The following is a 19,328-nucleotide window of genomic DNA, read 5'->3' on the forward strand; positions in this document are numbered from 1 at the left end:
TTGAAGGGGGCACCCAGGAGTTTTTGGGGGGGTCTCCAGGGGTCCCCGTGGGTTCTTTAGGACCCCCAAAACCCGCGTGGAAATTTGGGGACCCCCACAAATTTGCGAACCCCCCCAAACCCCCCCCGGGAATTTCGGTCATCAGGTCTACCCATTCAACCCTATGGGGAACTGAAAAAACCCCGATTTTTTTCCACGACCCCCAAAAAAACCCACGCGGGTTTTCTTTCCCCCACCAACCCCCAAAAAAAACCCACCCAACCCCGTGGGCTGCGGTTGCCCGAGCAACGCGCGTGGCGCCGGCGCCGCCGCTGCCGAAGGAGGGAGAGGGAGAGGGAGAAGAGAGAGGAGGGAGATGCCGGTGGGCAGCACCCATGGGTGGGCTTTGAGTGGGGTGGGGTCGCGATTTTTTTTTGGGTGGGGGGGTTTTTGGGGGAAAAAACCATCCAGGGATGACCCCCGGCACCCCTTTTTTAGATGTGCGTGGAGCCCCCCTGGCCCGCGGGCCCTACGCCCCCTCCCCTTACGAGCGGCCCCCCTGGAACCCCCGGTTCTGCATCATCTCCGGCAATCAGCTGCTGATGCTCGATGAGGAGGAGGTGAGAGGGCGATTAATCGCGATTTATTTTCGATTTTCCACGAGCCATTTACCTAAAAAATCGGATTTTTTATTATTTTATTTTTTCCCGATTTTTTCCGATTTTTTCCGATTTTTTTCCCATTTTATTCTGATTTTTTTCCCATTTTATTCCCATTTTATTCCCATTTTATCCCCATTTTATTCTAATTTTTTTCCCATTTTATTCTGATTTTTTTCCGATTTTTTCCCCATTTTATTCCGATTTTTTTCCCATTTTATTCTGATTTTTTTCCCATTTTACCCCCATTTTACCCCCGATTTTTTCCCGATTTTTCCCTAATTTTTTCCGCTTTTTTTCCCCTTAAAAAAAAATAATAAAAATAAAAAGATTCATCCCCTGCTCATCCGGGACCGGCGGAGCGAACCTTGCCGGAGCAAACTGCTGCGGCGAACCGTCAGCGTGCCGGTGGAGGGACGCCCCCACCCCGAGCACGGTAAATTCCCTTTATTTCTGCCTCTAGAAACCCTTAAAAAATCATAAAAATATAAAGGGTTATTTTTTACCCCTCCTCGCCGCGGTTTGGGTGGGAAAAGTGGGGAAAAATGAGGCGAAAATTCGGATTTTTTGGGGTTTTTTCCCCTTAAAATCCTTAAAAAAAATGAAGATTCCCAACCCCCACCGTGTGGGAAGCCATGGCGACATCCCATAATGCTCCCCGGGGGGAGGGGGAGGCGCTGGGGTTGCCGTGGGGACGGTTGCCATGGTAACCGTGGGCTTGCCCTCCCCCACTCCCACGCGTGTCCTTCCCGCCCCTCCCCACCCTAAAAATTGGATTTATTCCCCTTAAAAGGGCCTTAAAAGGAGGGGAGGGCGTGGGAATTTGGGAGGGACGTGGGATTTTGGGAGGGGAGGACACGATCAGACCCCTCCCCACCTCTCCGTGCCTTCCCGCCCCTCCCCACCCTAAAAAATCGGATTTATTCCCTTTAAAAGGGCCTTAAAAGGAGGGGAGGGCGTGGGAATTTTGGGGTGGGGAGGGCTGGGAAGGCTTAGGAGACGGACCCTGGCCCACGCGTGTTCCGCCCCTCCCCACCCAAAGGCCCCCTCCCCACCCAAAGCCCCTCCCCACCCTAAAAAAATTGGATTTATTCCCCTTTAAAAAGGCCTTAAAGGAGGGGAGGGCGTGGGAATTGGGGAGGGAGGGGTTGAGGGACACGGACACCTCTCCCCACGCGTGCTTTCCCGCCCCCCACCCAAAGGCCCTCCCCACTCAAAAGCCCCTCCCCCACCCCCAAAAAATTGGATTTATTCCCCTTTAAAAGGGCCTTAAAAGAGGGAGGGCGTGGGAATTTTGGGGAGGGGAGGGGACACGGTCAGACCCCTCCCCACCCCCACGCGTGTTTTCCCGCCCCTCCCCCACCTCCAAAAGGCCCCTCCCCCACCCCTAAAAAATCGGATTTATTCCCCTTTAAAAGGCCTTAAAAGGAGGGGAGGGCGTGGGAATTGGGGAGGGAGGGGTTGAGGGTTAGGGACACGACCCCTCCCCACGCGTGTTTTCCCGCCCCTCCCCACTCCAAAAGGCCCCTCCCCACCCAAAAAAGCCCCTCCCCACCCCAAAAAATCGGATTTATTCCCCTTAAAAAGGCCTTAAAAGGAGGGGGGCGTGGAATCGTGGGGTGGGGAGGAGACGTGAAGGGACACGACCCCTCCCCACGCGTGTTTTCTCGCCCCTCCCCACCCAAAAGGCCCCTCCCCACCCCCAAAAAATTGGATTTATTCCCCTTTAAAAAGGCCTTAAAAGGAGGGGGAGGGCGTGGGAATTTTGGGGTGGGGAGGGGACAGGAGGGACACGACCCCTCCCCACCCCACGCGTGTTTTCCCGCCCTCTCCCCACCCACAAAAGCCCCTCCCCACTCCCCAAAAATTGGATTTATTCCCCTTTAAAAAGGCCTTAAAGGAGGGGGAGGGGCGTGGGAATTTTGGGGTGGGGAGGGGACATGAGAGGGACACGACCCCTCCCCCACGCGTGTTTTCCGCCCCTCCCCACTCAAAAAGGCCCTTCCCCACCCAAAAGGCCCCTCCCCACCCCAAAAGCCCCTCCCCCACCCCCCCAAAAATTGGATTTATTCCCCTTTAAAAAGGCCTTAAAAGGAGGGGAGGGGCGTGGGAATTTTGGGTGGGGAGGAGACATGGAGGGACACGACCCTGCCCCTCCCCACCCCCACGTGTCCTCCCGCCCCTCCCCACTCCAAAAAGCGCCCCTCCCCCACCCCTAAAAAATCGGATTTATTCCCCTTTAAAAAGGCCTTAAAAGGAGGGGAGGGGCGTGGAATCTGGGGTGGGGGAGGGACTCGAAGGCAGACCCTCCCCCCCACGCGTGTTTCCCGCCCCTCCCCCACTCCAAAAGCCCCTCCCCACCCTAAAAAATCGGATTTATTCCCCTTTAAAAAGGCCTTAAAAGGAGGGGAGGGGCGTGGGAATTTTGGGGTGGGGGAGGGGACACGACGCAGACCCCTCCCCCACCCCCACGTGTTTTCTCGCCCCTCCCCACTCCAAAAGCCCCTCCCCACCCTAAAAAATTGGATTTATTCCCCTTTAAAAGGGCCTTAAAAGGAGGGGAGGGCGTGGAATTTCGGGAGGAGGGGACACGAGGGACTCAGCCAGACCCCTCCCCACCCCCACGCGTGTTTTCCCGCCCCTCCCCACTCCAAAAAGCCCCTCCCCACCCCCCCACAAAAATTGGATTTATTCCCTTTAAAAGGCCTTAAAAGGAGGGGAGGGCGTGGGGACTCAGGGAGGAGGAGGGTTCACGGCAGACCCCTCCCCACCCCCACGCGTGTTTTCTCGCCCCTCCCCACCCTCAAAAAGGCCCCTCCCCACCCTAAAAAATTGGATTTATTCCCCTTTAAAAGGCCTTAAAAGGAGGGGAGGGGCGTGGGAATCTTGGGGTGGGGAGGGGATAGGAGGGACACGACCCCACCCTCCCCACCCCCACGCGTGTTTTCCCGCCCTCCCCACCCCCAAAAGCCCCTCCCCACCCCTAAAAAAATTGGATTTATTCCCTTTAAAAGGCCTTAAAAGGAGGGGAGGGGCGTGGGAATTTTGGGGAGGGGAGGGACACATGAGGGACAACAAGGCCCTCCCCACCCTCAAAAGGCCCCTCCCCAAAAAGCCCCTCCCCACCCTAAAAATTGGATTTATTCCCCTTTAAAAGGCCCTCCCCACCCATAAAAGGCCCCTCCCCACCCCCAAAAATGCCCCTCCCCCTCAAAAATGCCCCTCCCCACCTCAAAAGGCCCCTCCCCACCCCAAAATGCCCCTCCCCTCAAAATGCCCCTCCCACCTCAAAAGGCCCCTCCCCACCCCAAAATGCCCTCCCCACCTAAAGGGCCCCTCCCCACCCCAAAGGCACCTCCCCCACCCTAAAGGCCCTCCCCACCCCAAAGGCCCTCCCCACCCCAAAGGCCCTCCCCACCCTAAAAGGCCCCTCCCCACCCCCAAAATTGCCCCTCCCCACCCCAAAAGGCCTCCCCACCCCAAAGGCCTCCCACCCAAGGCCCTCCCCACCCCAAAAGGCCCCTCCCCACCCCAAAAAGGCCCCTCCCCACCCCAAAGGCCCTCCCCACCCCAAAAGGCCCCTCCCCACCCCCAAAAGTCCAGTCCTCCCAGTCCTCAGTTTATCCCAGTTCCCTCCCAGTTTGTCCCAGTCCCTCCCAGTTTATCCCAGTTCCCTCCCAGTTTGTCCCAGTCCCTCCCAGTTTGTCCCAGTCCTCCCAGTCCCTCCCAGTTTGTCCCAGTGCCTCCCAATCCCTCCCAGTCCCTCCCAGTCCCTCCCAGTTTGTCCCAGTGCCCCCAATTCTCTCCCAGTTCCGTCCCAGTTTATCCCAGTCCCTCCCAGTTCCCTCCCAGTTCCCCTCAATCCCTCCCAGTCCCTCCCAGTCCCTCCCAGTTTGTCCCAGTCCCTCCCAGTGTCCCCCAGTTCCCTCCCAGTTTATCCCAGTGCCCCCAATCCTCCCAGTCCCTCCCAGTCCCTCCCAGTCCCTCCCAGTCCCTCCCAGTTTGTCCCAGTCCTCCCAGTCCCTTCCAGTTCCTCCCAGTGCCCCCAGTCCCTCCCAGTTTATCCCAGTGCCCCCAATCCCCTCCCAGTCCCTCCCAGTTTGTCCCAGTCCTCCCAGTCCCTTCCAATCCTCCCAGTTCCCTCCCAGTTTGTCCCAGTGCCCCAATCCCAGTCCCTCCCAGTTTATCCCAGTTCCCCCAGTCCCTCCCAGTTTGTCCCAGTGCCCCCCAATCCCTCCCAGTCCCTCCCAGTTTATCCCAGTTTCTCCCAGTCCCTCCCAGTCCCTCCCAGTTTCTCCCAGTTCTCCCAGTCCCTCCCAGTTCCTCCCAGTTCCCCCAATCCCCTCCCAGTCCCTCCCAGTCCTCCAGTCCTCAGTTTGTCCCAGTTCCTCCCAGTGCCCTCCCAGTTTATCCCAGTTCCCTCCCAGTTTCCTCCCAGTCCCTCCCAGTCCCTCCCAGTCCCTCCCAGTTCCCTCCCAGTCCCTCCCAGTCCCTCCCAGTTCCTCCCAGTCCCTCCCAGTCCTCCCAGTTCCTCCCAGTGCCCTCCCAGTTTATCCCAGTCCCTCCCAGTGCTCCCAATCATCTCCCAGTGCCTCCCAGTCCCTCCCAGTTTGTCCCAGTTCCCTCCCAGTTTATCCCAATCCCCTCCCAGTCCCTCCCAGTCCCTCCCAGTTTGTCCCAGTTTGTCCCAGTTTGTCCCAGTTCCCTCCCAGTCCCTTCCAATTCCCTCCCAGTCCCTCCCAGTTCCCTCCCAGTGCCTCCCAGTTTATCCCAGTTCCCCCAATCCCCTCCCAGTCCCTCCCAGTCCTCCCAGTTCCCTCCCAGTCCCTCCCAGTTCCTCCCAGTGCTCCCAATCCCCTCCCAGTCCCTCCCAGTCCCCTCCCAGTTTGTCCCAGTTCCTCCCAGTCCCTCCCAGTCCCTCCCAGTTTATCCCAGTGCCCTCCCAGTTTGTCCCAGTCCCTCCCAGTTCCCTCCCAGTTCCCTCCCAGTTTGTCCCAATTCCCTCCCAGTTTGTCCCAGTTCCCTCCCAGTGCCCTCCCAGTCCCTCCCAGTTTATCCCAGTCCCCTCCCAGTCCCTCCCAGTCCCTCCCAGTTCCCTCCCAGTCCCTCCCAGTCCCTCCCAGTTTGTCCCAGTTCCCTCCCAGTTTATCCCAGTGCTCCCCAATCCCCTCCCAGTCCCTCCCAGTCCCTCCCAGTTTCTCCCAGTCCCTCCCCAGTTCCATCCCAGTCCCTCCCAGTGCCCTCCCAGTCCCCTCCCAGTTTGTCCCAGTTCCTCCCAGTCCCCCAGTCCCTCAGTTCATCCCAGTCCCTCCCAGTTCGTCCCCAGTTCCTCCCAGTCCCTCCCAGTTCCCTCTCAGTTTCCTCCCAGTCCCTCCCAGTTTATCCCAGTTCCCTCCCAGTCCCTCCCAGTGCCCTCCCAGTCCCTCCCAGTTCCCCCAATCCCCTCCCAGTCCCTCCCAGTTTGCTCCCAGTCCCCCCAATCCCTCCAGTTTGTCCCAGTGCCTCCCAGTTTATCCCAGTGCCCCCAATCCCTCCCAGTCCCTCCCTCCCCTCCCAGTCCCTCCCAGTTCCCTCCCAGTTTATCCCAGTGCTCCCAATCCCCTCCCAGTCCCTCCCAGTTTGTCCCAGTTCCCTCCCAGTTCCCTCCCAGTTTATCCCAGTCCCTCCCAGTCCCTCCCAGTTTATCCCAGTGCCTCCCAGTGCCCTCCAATCCCCTCCCAGTTCCTCCAATCCCTCCCAGTCCCTCCCAGTTTGTCCCAGTGCCTCCAATCCCTCCCAGTCCCTCCCAGTTTGTCCCAGTCCCTCCCAGTCCCTCCCAGTTTATCCCAGTGCCCCCAATCCCCTCCCAGTCCCTCCCAGTTTCCTCCCAGTCCCTCCCAGTTCCTCCCAGTCCTCCCAGTCCCTCCCAGTCCCTCCCAGTTTATCCCAGTGCTCCCAATCCCCTCCCAGTCCCTCCCAGTTTATCCAGATCCCTCCCAGGCCCTCCCAGTTCATCCCAGTGCTCCCCAGTGCCCTCCCAGTTCCCTCCCAGTTCCTCCCAGTGCCCCCCAATTCTCTCCCAATCCCCTCCCAGTTCCTCCCAGTCCCTCCCAGTCCATCCCAGTTCCCCAATCCCCTCCCAGTCCCTCCCAGTTCATCCCAGTTGCCCCAATCCCCTCCCAGTCCCTCCCAGTTTGTCCCAGTGCCCCCAATCCCCTCCCAGTCCCCTCTCAGCTTCATTTTGGGGGCGTGGCTTCGTTTTAGGGGCGGGGCTTCATTTAGGGCGTGGTTTCATTTAGGGGCAGGGCTTCATTCTCAGGGCGTGGCTTCCTTTGGGGCAGTGGCTGTCATTTAGGGGCAGGGTTTCATTTTGAGAGGCAGGGCTTCATTTGGGGGCAGGGCTTCAATTTGAGGCAGGGCTTCATTTTGAGGAGGCTTAGGAGTTTTGAGGTCAAAGGGAATTTTAGGGTTTCTTTGGGGAGGTTTTGGGGAATAAAAGGAATTTGGGGTTTTTTGAGGGGAAAAAGGGAATTTTGGGGTTTCTGAGGTGGAAAAAAAGGAATTTTTGGGAAAGGAAATTTTGGGGGTTTTGGGGAAAAGGAATTTTGTGAAAAAAAGGGAGGTTTGGGGGTTTTTGAGGTGGAAAAATGGAATTTGGGGGTTTGGGGAAAGAGAGGGAATTCTGAGGGGTTTTGGGGGGAAAAAGAAGGGAATTTTGGGTTTTGAGGCGGAAAAAAAGGAATTTTGGGGGTTTCTTTAGGGGTTTGGAAAAAAGAGTTGAGGTTTTGGGGGGAAAAATGGGAATTTTGGGGAAAAAGGAACTTGTTTGGGGGAAAAGAGAATTTTGGGGGAAAAAGGGAATATTTCGGGAGGAAGAAGGGAATTTTGGGGGTTTTGAGGTGGAAAAAGGAAATTTTGGGGTTTTCTTTGGGGTTTTTTGGAGGAAAAAGGGAATTTTGGGGTTTTTCTTTGGGGTTTTTGGGGTCAAAAAGAGGAATTTTGTGGGAAATAAGAGAATTTTGGGAGAATTTTTGGGGGAAAAAAGGGAATTTTGGAGTTTTCAGGGGAAAAAAGAGAATTTTGGGGTTTTTAGGGGGGAATGAAAGGGAATTTTGGGGTTTTTGGAGACAAAAGGAAATTTTGGAGGGAAAAGTAGGAATTTTGGGGTTTTTTGGGGAAAAACAGGGAATTTTAGGGGTTTTGGGGAGAGGAAAAAGGGAATTTTGGGGTTTAGGGGTTTGGGGAGAAAAAGGGAATTTTGAGAGGTGGAAAAAAGGGAATTTTGGGGGAAAAAGGGAATTTTGGGGTGGGTTTTTTGGGGGAAAGGAATTTTGATTGGAAAAAGAGGGAATTTTGGGGATGTTTTTGGGAGGAAAAAGGAATTTTGGGGGGTTTTGTGGGGAAAAAGGCAATTTTTGGGGGGAAAGGGAATATTGGGGTTTTTGGAGGGAAAAAGGAAATTTTGGGGTTTTTTGAGGTGGGAAAAAGAAGGAATTTTAGGGGGAAAAAGGGAATTTGGGGGGTTTTTGGGGAAAAAGAGAATTTGTGGGGTTGTTGGGGGTTAAAAGGGAAATTTTGGGGGGGATTTGGGGGTCAAAGACCCAAAAATTTTGGGGGGAAAGGGGAGGGGCCGAAGGGATTTGGGGGTGGGGCTCAAATTTTGGGGGCAGGGCTTCATTTTTGGGGGGGGATTTTGGGGGATTTTTGGTGTCAAAGACAAATTTTGGGGTCCCTCCTTTTTGGTAGTCCCAAAACCCCAAAATCTCCCAAAAACCCCAAAAACCCCCAAATCCCCCCCTTTATTTGAATTTCAGGGGGGGATTTTGGCGTCCCCCCCAAACCTGGGTTGGGATTTTGGGGTCCCCCCAAATTCAGGGTTTTAATTTGGGGTCTCCCCAAATTTGGGGTCCCAAACCCTCAAAACCCCAAATTCACCCCAAAAACACTCCCAAAAAATCCCCCCTTAATTTGAATTTTAGGGAGGGATTTTGGGGTCCCCCCTAAACCTGGGTTGGGATTTTGGGGTCCCCCCAAATTCAGGGCTCGAATTTTGGGGTCCCTTCAGATTTTGGGGTCCCAAAACCCCCCAAAACCCCCAAAATTACCCCCAAAATCCCCCCTTAATTTGAATTTTAGGGAGGGATTTTGGGGTCCCCCCTAAACCTGGGTTGGGATTTTGGGGTCCCCTCACCCCAAGTCTCAAATTTTGGGGTCCCCCTAACTTTAGGGATCCCCAAAATCCCCCAAAAACCCTCAAATTTCACCCCAAAAAAACCCCAAATTACCCCAAAATCCCCAAAGATCCCCCCCAAAATCCCCCCTTAATTTGAATTTTAGGGAGGGATTTTGGGGTCTCCCCTAAACCTGGGTTGGGATTTTGGGGTCCCCCCAAATTCAGGGCTCAAATTTTGGGGTCACCCCCAAATTTGGGGTCTCAGAACCCCCCAAAAATACCCAAAATTACCCCAAAATCCCCAAAAAATCCCCCCTTTAATTCAGATTTGGGGAGGGATTTTGGGGTCCTCCCTAAACCTGGGCTGGGATTTTGGGGTCCCCCCAAACTGAACTTTAATTTTGGGGTCCCCTTCTTTTTTTAGGGTCCCAAAACCCCCAAAAAACCCCAAAATTACCCCAAAAATCCCCAAAAAATCCCCCCTTAAATCAGATTTGGGGTGGGATTTTGGGGTCCCCCCCAAACCTGGGTTTGGATTTTGGGGTCCCCCCACCCCAGGGTTTTAATTTGGGGTCCCCCCAGATTTGGGGGGTTCACCCCTGACCTTAAACCCTCCTTTTTCACCCCAAAATTTCCTCTCCCAGACCCCCCCAAAATCCCCCCTTAAATCAATTTGGGGTGGGATTTTGGGGTCCCCCACAAACCTGGGCTGGGATTTTGGGGTCCCCCAAACTGAACTCTTGATTTTGGGGTCTCCTCAAATTTGGGGTCCCAAACCCAAAAACCCCAAAATTACCCCAAAAATCCCCCCAAAATCCCCCCAAAATCCCCCCTTAATTTGAATTTTAGGGATGGGATTTTGGGGTCCCCCTAAACCTGGGCTGGGATTTTGGGGTCCCCCCAAACTAGGACTTTAATTTTGGGGTCCCCCTAAATTTGGGGTCCCAAAACCTCCAAAACCCCAAATTACCCCAAAATCCTCCCAAAATTCCCCCAAAATCCCCCCTTAATTTGAATTTTAGGGAGGGATTTTGGGGTCCCCCAAACCTGGGCTGGGATTTTGGGGTCCCCCCAAATTTAGGACTTCAATTTTTGGGGTCCCCCCCAAATTTGGGGTCCCAAAACCCCCCAAAAAAACCAAAATTACCCCCAAAAATCCTCCAAACTCCCCAAAATCCCCCTTAATTTGAATTTTGGGGTGGGATTTTGGGGTCCCCCCTAAACCTGGGTTGGGATTTTGGGGTCCCCCCAAACTGAACTTTAATTTTGGGGGTCCCCCCCGATTTGGGGGGTTCACCCCTGACCTTAAACCCTCCTTTTTCACCCCAAAATTTTCTCTCCCAGACCCCCCCAAAATCCCCCCTTAAATTAGATTAGGGGTGGGATTTTGGGGTCCCCCAAACCTGGGTTGGGATTTTGGGGTCCCCCCAAATTTAGGGTTTTAATTTTGGGGTCCCCCCCAAATTTGGGGTCCCCAAACCCCCAAAATCCCCAAAATCCCCCAAAATCCCCCAAAATCCCCCCTTAATTTGAATTTTAGGGTGGGATTTTGGGGTCCCCCCTAAACCTGGGTTGGGATTTTGGGTTCCCCCCAAATTCAGGCTTCAAATTTTGGGGTCCCCCCCAAATTTGGGGTCCCAAAATCCCCCAAAACCCCCAAAATTACCCCAAAAAACCCCCAAAATCCCCCCAAAATCCCCCCTTAATTTGAATTTAGGGTGGGATTTTGGGGTCCCCCCTAAACCTGTGCTGGAATTTTGGGGTCCCCCCAAACTGAACTTTAATTTTGGGGTCCCAAAATCCCCCCAAAAACCCCAAAAATCCCCAAAAAAATCCCCAAAAATCCCCAAAATCCCCCTTAATTTGAATTTTAGGGAGGGATTTTGGGGTCCCTCAAACCTGGGTTGGGATTTTGGGGTCCCCCCATCCCAAGTCTCAAATTTTGGGGTCCCCCCAGATTTAGGGGGTTCACCCCTGACCTTAAACCCTCCTTTTTCACCCCAAAATTTCTCTCCCAGACCCCCAAAATCCCCTTAAATCAGATTTGGGGTGGGATTTTGGGTCCCTAAACCTGGGCTGGAATTTTGGGGTCCCCCAAACTGAATTTAATTTGGGGTCCCTTTTTTTAGGGTCCCCAAAACCCCAAAAACCCCCCAAAAATCCCCCCAAAATCCCAAAAAAATCCCCCCTTAAATCAGATTTCGGTTGGGATTTTGGGGTCCCCCCCAAACCTGGGCTGGAATTTTGGGGTCCCCCCAAACTGAACTTTAATTTTGGGGTCCCAAACTTGAAACCCCCAAAAACTCCCAAAAAACCCCAAAATCCCCCCTTAATTTGAATTTTAGGCCCCCTTTGAGTGGAAATTTTGGGGTCCCCCCTAAACCTGGGCTGGAATTTTGGGGTCCCCCCAAACTGAACTTTAATTTTGGGGTCCCCTCCTTTTTTTAGGGTCCCAAAAACCCCAAAAACCCCAAAATTACCCCAAAAAACCCCAAAATTACCCCAAAAAAACCCCAAAATCCCCCCTTAATTTGAATTTTAGGGAGGGATTTTGGGGTCCCCCCTAAACCTGGGTTGGGATTTTGGGGTCCCCCCAAATTTAGGTCTCGAATTTTGGGGTCCCCCCCAAATTTGGGGTCCCAAAACCCCCAAAAACCCCCAAAATCCCCACAAAATCCCCTCCAAAATCCCTCCTTAAATCAGATTTGGGGTGGGATTTTGGGGTCCCCCCTAAACCTGGGTTGGGATTTTGGGGTCCCCCCATCCCAGGGTTTTAATTTGGGGTCTCCCCTTTTTTAGGGGTTCACCCCTGACTTAAACCCTCCTTTTTCACCCCAAAATTTTTTCTCCCAGACCCCCCAAAATCCCCCCTTAATTTGAATTTTGGGGTGGGATTTTTGGGGTCCCCCACAGACCTGGGCCGGGATTTTGGGGTCCCCCCAAACTGAACTTTAATTTTGGGGTCCCAAAACCCCCCAAAAACCCCAAAATTACCCCAAAAAAAACCCAAAATCCCCCTTAATTTGAATTTTAGGGTGGAATTTTGGGGTCCCCCCCAAACCTGGGTTGGGATTTTGGGGTCCCCCCCAAAACTGAACTTTAATTTTGGGGTCCCCTCCTTTTTTTAGGGTCCCCAAACCCCAAAAACCCCCCAAAAATCCCCCAAAAATCCCAAAAAAATCCCCCCTTAAATCAGATTTGTGTTGGGATTTTGGGGTCCCCCCTAAACCTGGGTTGGGATTTTGGGGTCCCCCCCAAACTGAACTTTAATTTTGGGGTCCCCCCCGATTTAGGGGGTTCACCCCTGACCTTTAACCCCCTTTTTTTCACCCCAAAATTTCTCTCCCAGACCCCCAAAATCCCCCCTTAATTTGAATTTTAGGGAGGGATTTTGGGGTCCCCCCTAAACCTGGGCTGGGATTTTGGGGTCCCCCAAACTGAATCTTAATTTGGGGTCCCACCCTAGGTTCCCAGAGGTCCCAAAACCCCCCAAAACCCCAAAAGATCCCCCCAAAATCCCCCCTTAATTTGAATTTTAGGGAGGGATTTTGGGGTCCCCCCTAAACCTGGGTTGGGATTTTGGGGTCCCCCCAAACTGAACTTTAATTTTGGGGGTCCCCTCTTTTTTAGGGGTTCACCCCTGACCTTAAACCCTCCTTTTTCACCCTTAAATTTCCTCTCCCAGATTCTACCACGTGGGGCGCTCCCGCCAGCAGAGCGTCCCGGGGGAAGTAGCTCAGCATCAACATGGACGCCCCCCCAGCCCCCCCCTTCCGGCCCTCGGTGAGTCCACGGTTGCCATGGCAACCCAAAATTAACCCCTGGTTGCCATGGAGACCCAAATTAACCCCACTTCCAAAAATAACCCCCTGTTTGCCATGAGCAATACCCCATGTTGCTATGGAGACCTACAAATGACCCCTAGTTGCCATAGATCCAAAATAATCCAAAATAACTCCCTGGTTGCTATAGCGACCTAAAATAACCCTGGTTTGCCATGGAAACCTAAAATCATCCCTGGGTTGCCATGGAAACCCAAAATATATCTCTTGTATAACCCAAAATAATCCAAAATTACTCTGGTTGCCATGGAAACCTAAAAATAACCCTCTGGTTTGCCATGGCAACCCAAAATTACCCTGGTTGCCAAGTGGAGACCCAAAATAACCCCCTTCCAAAATAACCCCCCCTGGTTGCCATGGAAACCTGAAATTATCTCTTGTTGCTATGGAGACCTAAAATAACCCCCTGGTTGCCATGGAAACCCAAAATAACCCAAAATATTCCAAAATAACCCCCTGTTGCCATGGTAACCTAAAATAACCCCTGGTTGCCATGGAGACCCAAAATTACCCCCCCTTCCAAAATAACCCCCCCTGTTGCCATGGAGACCCAAAATATCCCAAAATAACCCCCTGGTTGCCATGGTAACATAAGATAACCCCCTGGTTGCTATGGAAGCCCAAAATTACCCTCTGGTTGCCATGGAGACCCAAAATAACCTCCTTCAAAATCACTCCTGGTTGCCATGGAAACCCAAAATAATCCAAATTAACCCAAAATAATCTAAAATAACCCAAAATTACCCCTGGTTGCCATGGTAACCTAAAATAACCCCCCTGGTTGCCATGGAAACCTAAAATAACCCTTAAAATAACCCCTGGTTGCCATGGAAACCTAAAATTACCCCCCTGGTTGCCATGGCAACCCAAAATAACCCCTTCCAAAATAACCTCCTGGTTGCCATGGAAACCTAAAATTACCCCTGGTTGCTATGGAGACCCAAAATAACACAAAATAACCCAAAATAACCCAAAATCACCCCCTGGTTGCCATGGCAACCTAAAATTACCCCCTGGTTGCCATGGAAACCTAAAATACCCCCCTGGTTGCCATGGAAACCCAAAATAACCCCTGGTTGCCATGGAAACCTAAAATAATCCAAAATAAACCCCCCTGGTTGCCATGGCGACCTTAAATAACCCCCCTGGTTGCCATGGCAACCCAAAATCATCCCCTGGTTGCCATGGAAACCTAAAATAACCCAAAATAATCCAAAATTACCCCTGGTTGCCATGGAAACCCAAAATAACCCCCCTGGTTGCCATGGAAACCCAAAATGACCCCCTGGTTGCCATGGAGACCCAAAATGACCCCCCCTTCCAAAATAACCCCCCTGGTTGCCATGGAAACCTAAAATAACCCTAGGTTGCCATGGAGACCCAAAATAACCCCTGGCTTGCCAAAATTACCCCCTGGTTGCCATGGAAACCCAAAATAACCCCAAATATCCCAAAATAACCCCCTGGTTGCCATGGTAACCTAAAATAACCCCCTGGTTGCCATGGTAACCCAAAATTACCCTAGTTTGCCATGGCAGACCCTTAAAATTACCCTGTTGCCATGGCAGAAATAACCTCCTGTTGCCATGGAAACCTGAAATTATCTCTTGTTGCTATGGAGACCCAAAAAGAACCCAAGATTACCCTAGTTTGCCATGGAAGCCTAAAATAACTCCCTGGTTGCCACGGAAACCTAAAATCATCCCTGGTTGCCATGGAAACAAAAAATATCCCAAAATAAACCCCCCTGGTTGCCATGGAAACCTAAAATCACCCCTGGTTGCCATGGAGACCTAAAATAACCCCTGGTTGCCATGGAGACCTAAAATAACCCCCCCTTCCAAAATAACCCCCTGGTTGCCATGGAAACCTAAAATAATCCCCTGACCCCTTCTGTGACCCCTCAGTGACCCCCAAGTGACCTCTGACCCCCCTGTGACCCCCCATGACCCCTGATCTCCCATTGACCTCCCAGTGACCCCCAGTGACCTCCTTTATTGACCCCTGACTTGACCTCCCATTGACCCCCAGTGACCCCCAGTGACCCCTGACCCCCCATTGACCTCTTACTGACCCCCATTGACCCCAGTGACCCCCAGTGACCCCCAGTGACTCAGGACCCCTGTTGACCTCTCAGTGACCCCGTGACCTCCTAGTGACCCCCAGTGACCTCCGTGACCCCCTGTGACCCCTCATGACCCCCAGTGACCTCCCAGTGACCCCTCAGTGACCTCCAATGACCTCCCTGACCTCCCAGTGACCCCAGTGACCCCCAGTGACCCCATGTGACCTCCTGACCTTCCAGTGACCCCAGTGACCTCACCATGACCCCCATGACCTCCCCAGTGACCCCCAGTGACCCCCAGTGACCTCCATGACCTCCCAGTGACCCCTCAGTGACCCCAGTGACCCCTGACCTCCCGTGACCCCCAGTGACCCCTCAGTGACCCCCAGTGACCCTCCCAGTGACCCCCTGACCTCCCATTGACCCCCATGACCCTCTGTGTGACCTCAGTGTGACCTCCTGACCTCCCTGTGACCCCTGACCTCCCATGACCCCCATTGACCCCCATGACCCTCATGTGACCTCAGTGTGACCTCCATGACCCCCATTGACCCCCATGACCCTCTGTGTGACCTCAGTGTGACCTCCTGACCCCCCAGTGACCCCTGACCTCCCCATGACCCCCATTGACCTCTGACCCTCTGTGACCCCAATGACCTCTCACGACCCCAGTGACCCCTCAGTGACCCCCAATGACCCTCCCATTGACCCCCAATGACTGACCTCCCATTGACCTCCCGTGACCCCCAGTGACCTCCCATGACCCCCATTGACCCCATGACTCCCAGTGACCCTCAGTGACCTCTGACCTCCCATTGACCCCCAGTGACCTCTGACCCTCTGTGACCCCAATGACCTCTTCATGACCCCATTGACCCTCAGTGACCCACAAGTGACCTCTGACCCTCCTGTGACCCCCCAGTGACCCCTGACCCCCCTGACCTCCCATTGACCTCCATGACCCCTGTGTGACCTCAGTGTGACCTCCTGACCCCCCTGTGACCTCTGACCTCGCCATGACCCCCAATGACCTCCTGACCTCCCATTGACCCCCCAGTGACCTCATGACCTCTCTACTGACCCCCAATGACCCCTGTGTGACCTCAGTGTGACCTCCTGACCCTTCTTGACCCCAGTGACCCCTCAGTGACCCCCAAGTGATCTCTGACCCCCCTGTGACCTCAATGACCTCTTCATGACCCCTAGTGACCCCCATTAACCCCTGACCTCCCATTGACCTCTATGACCCCCATGACCCTCTTGACCCCAATGACCCTTCTACGACCCCCATTGACCTCCCTGACTCTCCAGTGACCCCATGATGTGACCCCCGGTGACCTTTTGATGACCCCTTGGTGACCTTTTGATGACCTCTTGGTGACCTTCTGTTGACCTTTGACCTCCTCTCCCAGCAAGGCCTCCTAGGCCCCCTAAGCTTTCTGACCCCTGTGACCCCTCTAATGACCCCTGACCTCCCATTGACTCCCAGTGACCTCCTGACCCTTCTATGACCCCCAGTGACCCTGACCTCCCATTGACCCCCAATGACCCTTGACCCCCCTGTGACCTCTGCATGACCTTACATGACCCCCCATGACCTCCTGACCTCCCAGTGACCTCCCCAGTGACCCCTGACCTCCCATTGACCCCCCATTGACCCCTGACCTCCCATTGACCTCATGACCCCTGACTGTGACCCTCAGTGACCCCATGACCCCCAGTGACCCTCAATGACCCCTGACCTCCCATTGACCCCCATTGACTCCATGACCTCCTGACCCCAGGTGACCCCTCAGTGACCCTGACCCTCATTGACCCTATGACCCTGACCTCCCATTGACCTCATGACCCCCATGACCTCTCTTGACCCTAATGACCCTTCTATGACCCTCAATGACCTCTTTATGACCCTCAGTGACCCATGACCCCATGACCCTGTGTGACCTCCTGACCCCTTGGTGACCTTTTGGTGACCTTTGGTGACCACTGACCCCCTCAGCAAGGCTTCCTGAGCCCCCAACCTTTGTACCTTTGTGACCCCCAGTGACCTCGACCTCCCATTGACCCCATGACCCCTCTTGACCCCAATGACCCTTCCATGACCCCCATTGACCTCCCATTGACCCCCAGTGACCTTCATTGACCCCAGTGACCTCTGACCCTTCTGTGACCCCCAATGACCTCTTCATGACCCCCAGTGACTCCTCAGTGACCCCCAATGACCCCTGACCTCCTGTGACCCCCATTGACCCCATGACCCTCCATTGATCTCGTGACCTCCATTGACCCCATGACCCCTGACCTCCCCTGACCCCCAATGACCCCTGACCTCCCATTGACCCCATTGACCCCCAGTGACCCCCTGTGACCCCCATTGACCCCTTGACCCCATGACCCTCTTGACCCCAATGACCCTTCTATGACCCCAATGACCTCCCCATGACCCCAGTGACCTCTGACCCTTCTATGACTACAATGACCTCCCCATGACCCCTGTGACCCCTCAGTGACCCCCAATGACCCCTGACCTCCCCTGACCCCCAATGATTCCTGACCCCCATTGACCCCCATTGACCCTGACCTCTCCATTGACTTGACCCCCATGACCCCTCTTGACCCCAATGACCATTCTATGATCCCCAATGACCTCCCCATGACCCCCATTGACCCCCCAGTGACCCCATGACCTCACCAATGACCTCTGACCCCTCTGGTGACCCATGATGACCCCTTGATGACCCCTTGGTGACCTCTTGATGACCTCTTGTGACCTTTGACCCCTGCCCTCTCCCAGCAAGGCTTCCTGAACCCCCCCCAACCTTTCTGACCCCCTGTGACCCCCCAATGACCCCTGACCTCCCATTGACCCCCCAGTGACCTCTGACCCTTCTGTGACCACAATGACCTCCCCCTGACCCCCATGACCCCTGAGTGACCCCTCATGACCCCCATTAACCCCTTGACCTCCCATTGACCCCCAGTGACCCCTTGACCCCCTGTGACCCCCAGTGACCCCTGACCTCCATGACCCCCAATGACCTCCCAGTGACCCATTGACCCCTCTGACCCCCAATGACCTCTCTTGACCCCAGTGACCCTTCTATGACCCCCAATGACCTCTTTATGACCCCCAATGACCTCACCATGACCCCCAGTGACTCCATGACCCTTGGTGACCTTTGATGACCTTCTGGTGACCCTTTGCCCTTGCCCAGCAAGGCTTCCTGAGACCCCTCACCTTTCTGACCCCCTGTGACCCCCAATGACCTCACCATGACCCCCTGACCCTCTTGACCCCCAGTGACCCCTCAGTGACCCCCAGTGACCCCTCAGTGACCCCCAATGACCCCTGACCTCCCATTGACCCCCCAGTGACCCCTGACCTCCCTCTGACCCCCCATTGACCCCTGACCTCCCATTGACCCCCATTGACCCCTCATTAACCTCTGACCTCCCCATGACCCTCCATTGACCTCCATGACCCCCAGTGACCCCTGACCTCCCATTGACCCCCAGTGACCTCCTGACCCTTCTGTGACCCCTCCCAGTGACTCCCATTGACCCCCAATGACCCCTGACCTCCCATTGACCCCCATGTGACCCCCATGACCCTCTGCGTGACCTCAGTGTGACCTCCATGACCCCATGTGACCCCCCAGTGACCTCCATGACCCCCATGATCCCTAATGACCCCCAGTGACCCCTCAGTGACCCCCACTGACCCCTCTGACCTCCCATTGACCCCCTTGACCCCATGACCCCTTGACCCCAATGACCCTCTATGACCCCCAAGTGACCTCCCTGACCTCCTGTGACCCCCTATTGACCCCATGACCTCCCACTGACCCCCAGTGACCCCCTCAGGACCCCTTGACCTCCCAATGACCCCTGACCCCCATTGACCTCCATTGACCCCCCATGACCTCTCTGTGACCTCATGTGACCTCCTGACCCCCAGTGACCCCCAGTGACCTGAGCCCAGTGACCCTCATGACCCCCATTGACCCCATGACCTCCCTCACCCCCCATTGACCCCCATTGACTCCTGACCCCCATTGACCCCATTGACCCCATGACCTCCCATTGACCCCCATGACCTCCCCATGACCCCCCATTGACCCCTATGACCCTCTGTGTGACCTCACTGTGACCTCACTGACCCCCAGTGACCTCCTGACCCTCCTATGACCCCAATGACCTCCCCATGACCCCTGTGACCCCTCAGTGACCCCCAATGACCCCTGACCTCCCTGACCCCCCAATGACCTCCTGACCTCCCATTGACCCCCATTGACCCCTGACCTCCCATTGACCCCAGTGACCCCTGACCCCCTGACCCCATGACCCCTGACCTCCCATTGACCCCCTTGACCCCCCATGACCCTCTTGACCCCAATGACCCTTCTATGACCCCCAATGACCCTCCCCATGACCTCTCAGTGATCCCCAAGTGCTCCCTGACCCCCATTGACCCCCTGGTGACCTCATGACCCCTTGGTGACCCCCTGGTGACCCTTGATGACCTCCTGGTGACCTCTTGTTGACCTCTGTGACACCCCCTCCCAGCATGGCCTCCTGAACCCCCACCTTTCTGACCCCCTGTGACCCCCAGTGACCTCCCATTGACCCCC

At 54.7% G+C, this 19,328-nt stretch overlaps 1 protein-coding gene across 1 annotated transcript in view; it reads left to right on the plus strand.

The window, feature by feature from the left end:
• Positions 1-359: 359 nt before the first annotated feature.
• LOC126641834 (ras/Rap GTPase-activating protein SynGAP-like) overlaps positions 360-19,328 on the plus strand; it is a gene marked incomplete at its 3' end in the record, with an annotated part of 60,587 nt that continues 41,618 nt past the window's right edge. Inside the window, 5 exon segments of the mRNA XM_050318914.1 lie at positions 360-378; positions 478-599; positions 969-1,075; positions 12,479-12,530; positions 12,532-12,573. Of these exon segments, the coding sequence (XP_050174871.1) occupies positions 375-378; positions 478-599; positions 969-1,075; positions 12,479-12,530; positions 12,532-12,573 (327 nt within the window).

Source organism: Myiozetetes cayanensis, unplaced genomic scaffold (assembly GCF_022539395.1).
Source record: "Myiozetetes cayanensis isolate MyiCay16 unplaced genomic scaffold, myiCay2020 scf218, whole genome shotgun sequence".
Lineage (NCBI taxonomy): Eukaryota > Metazoa > Chordata > Aves > Passeriformes > Tyrannidae > Myiozetetes > Myiozetetes cayanensis.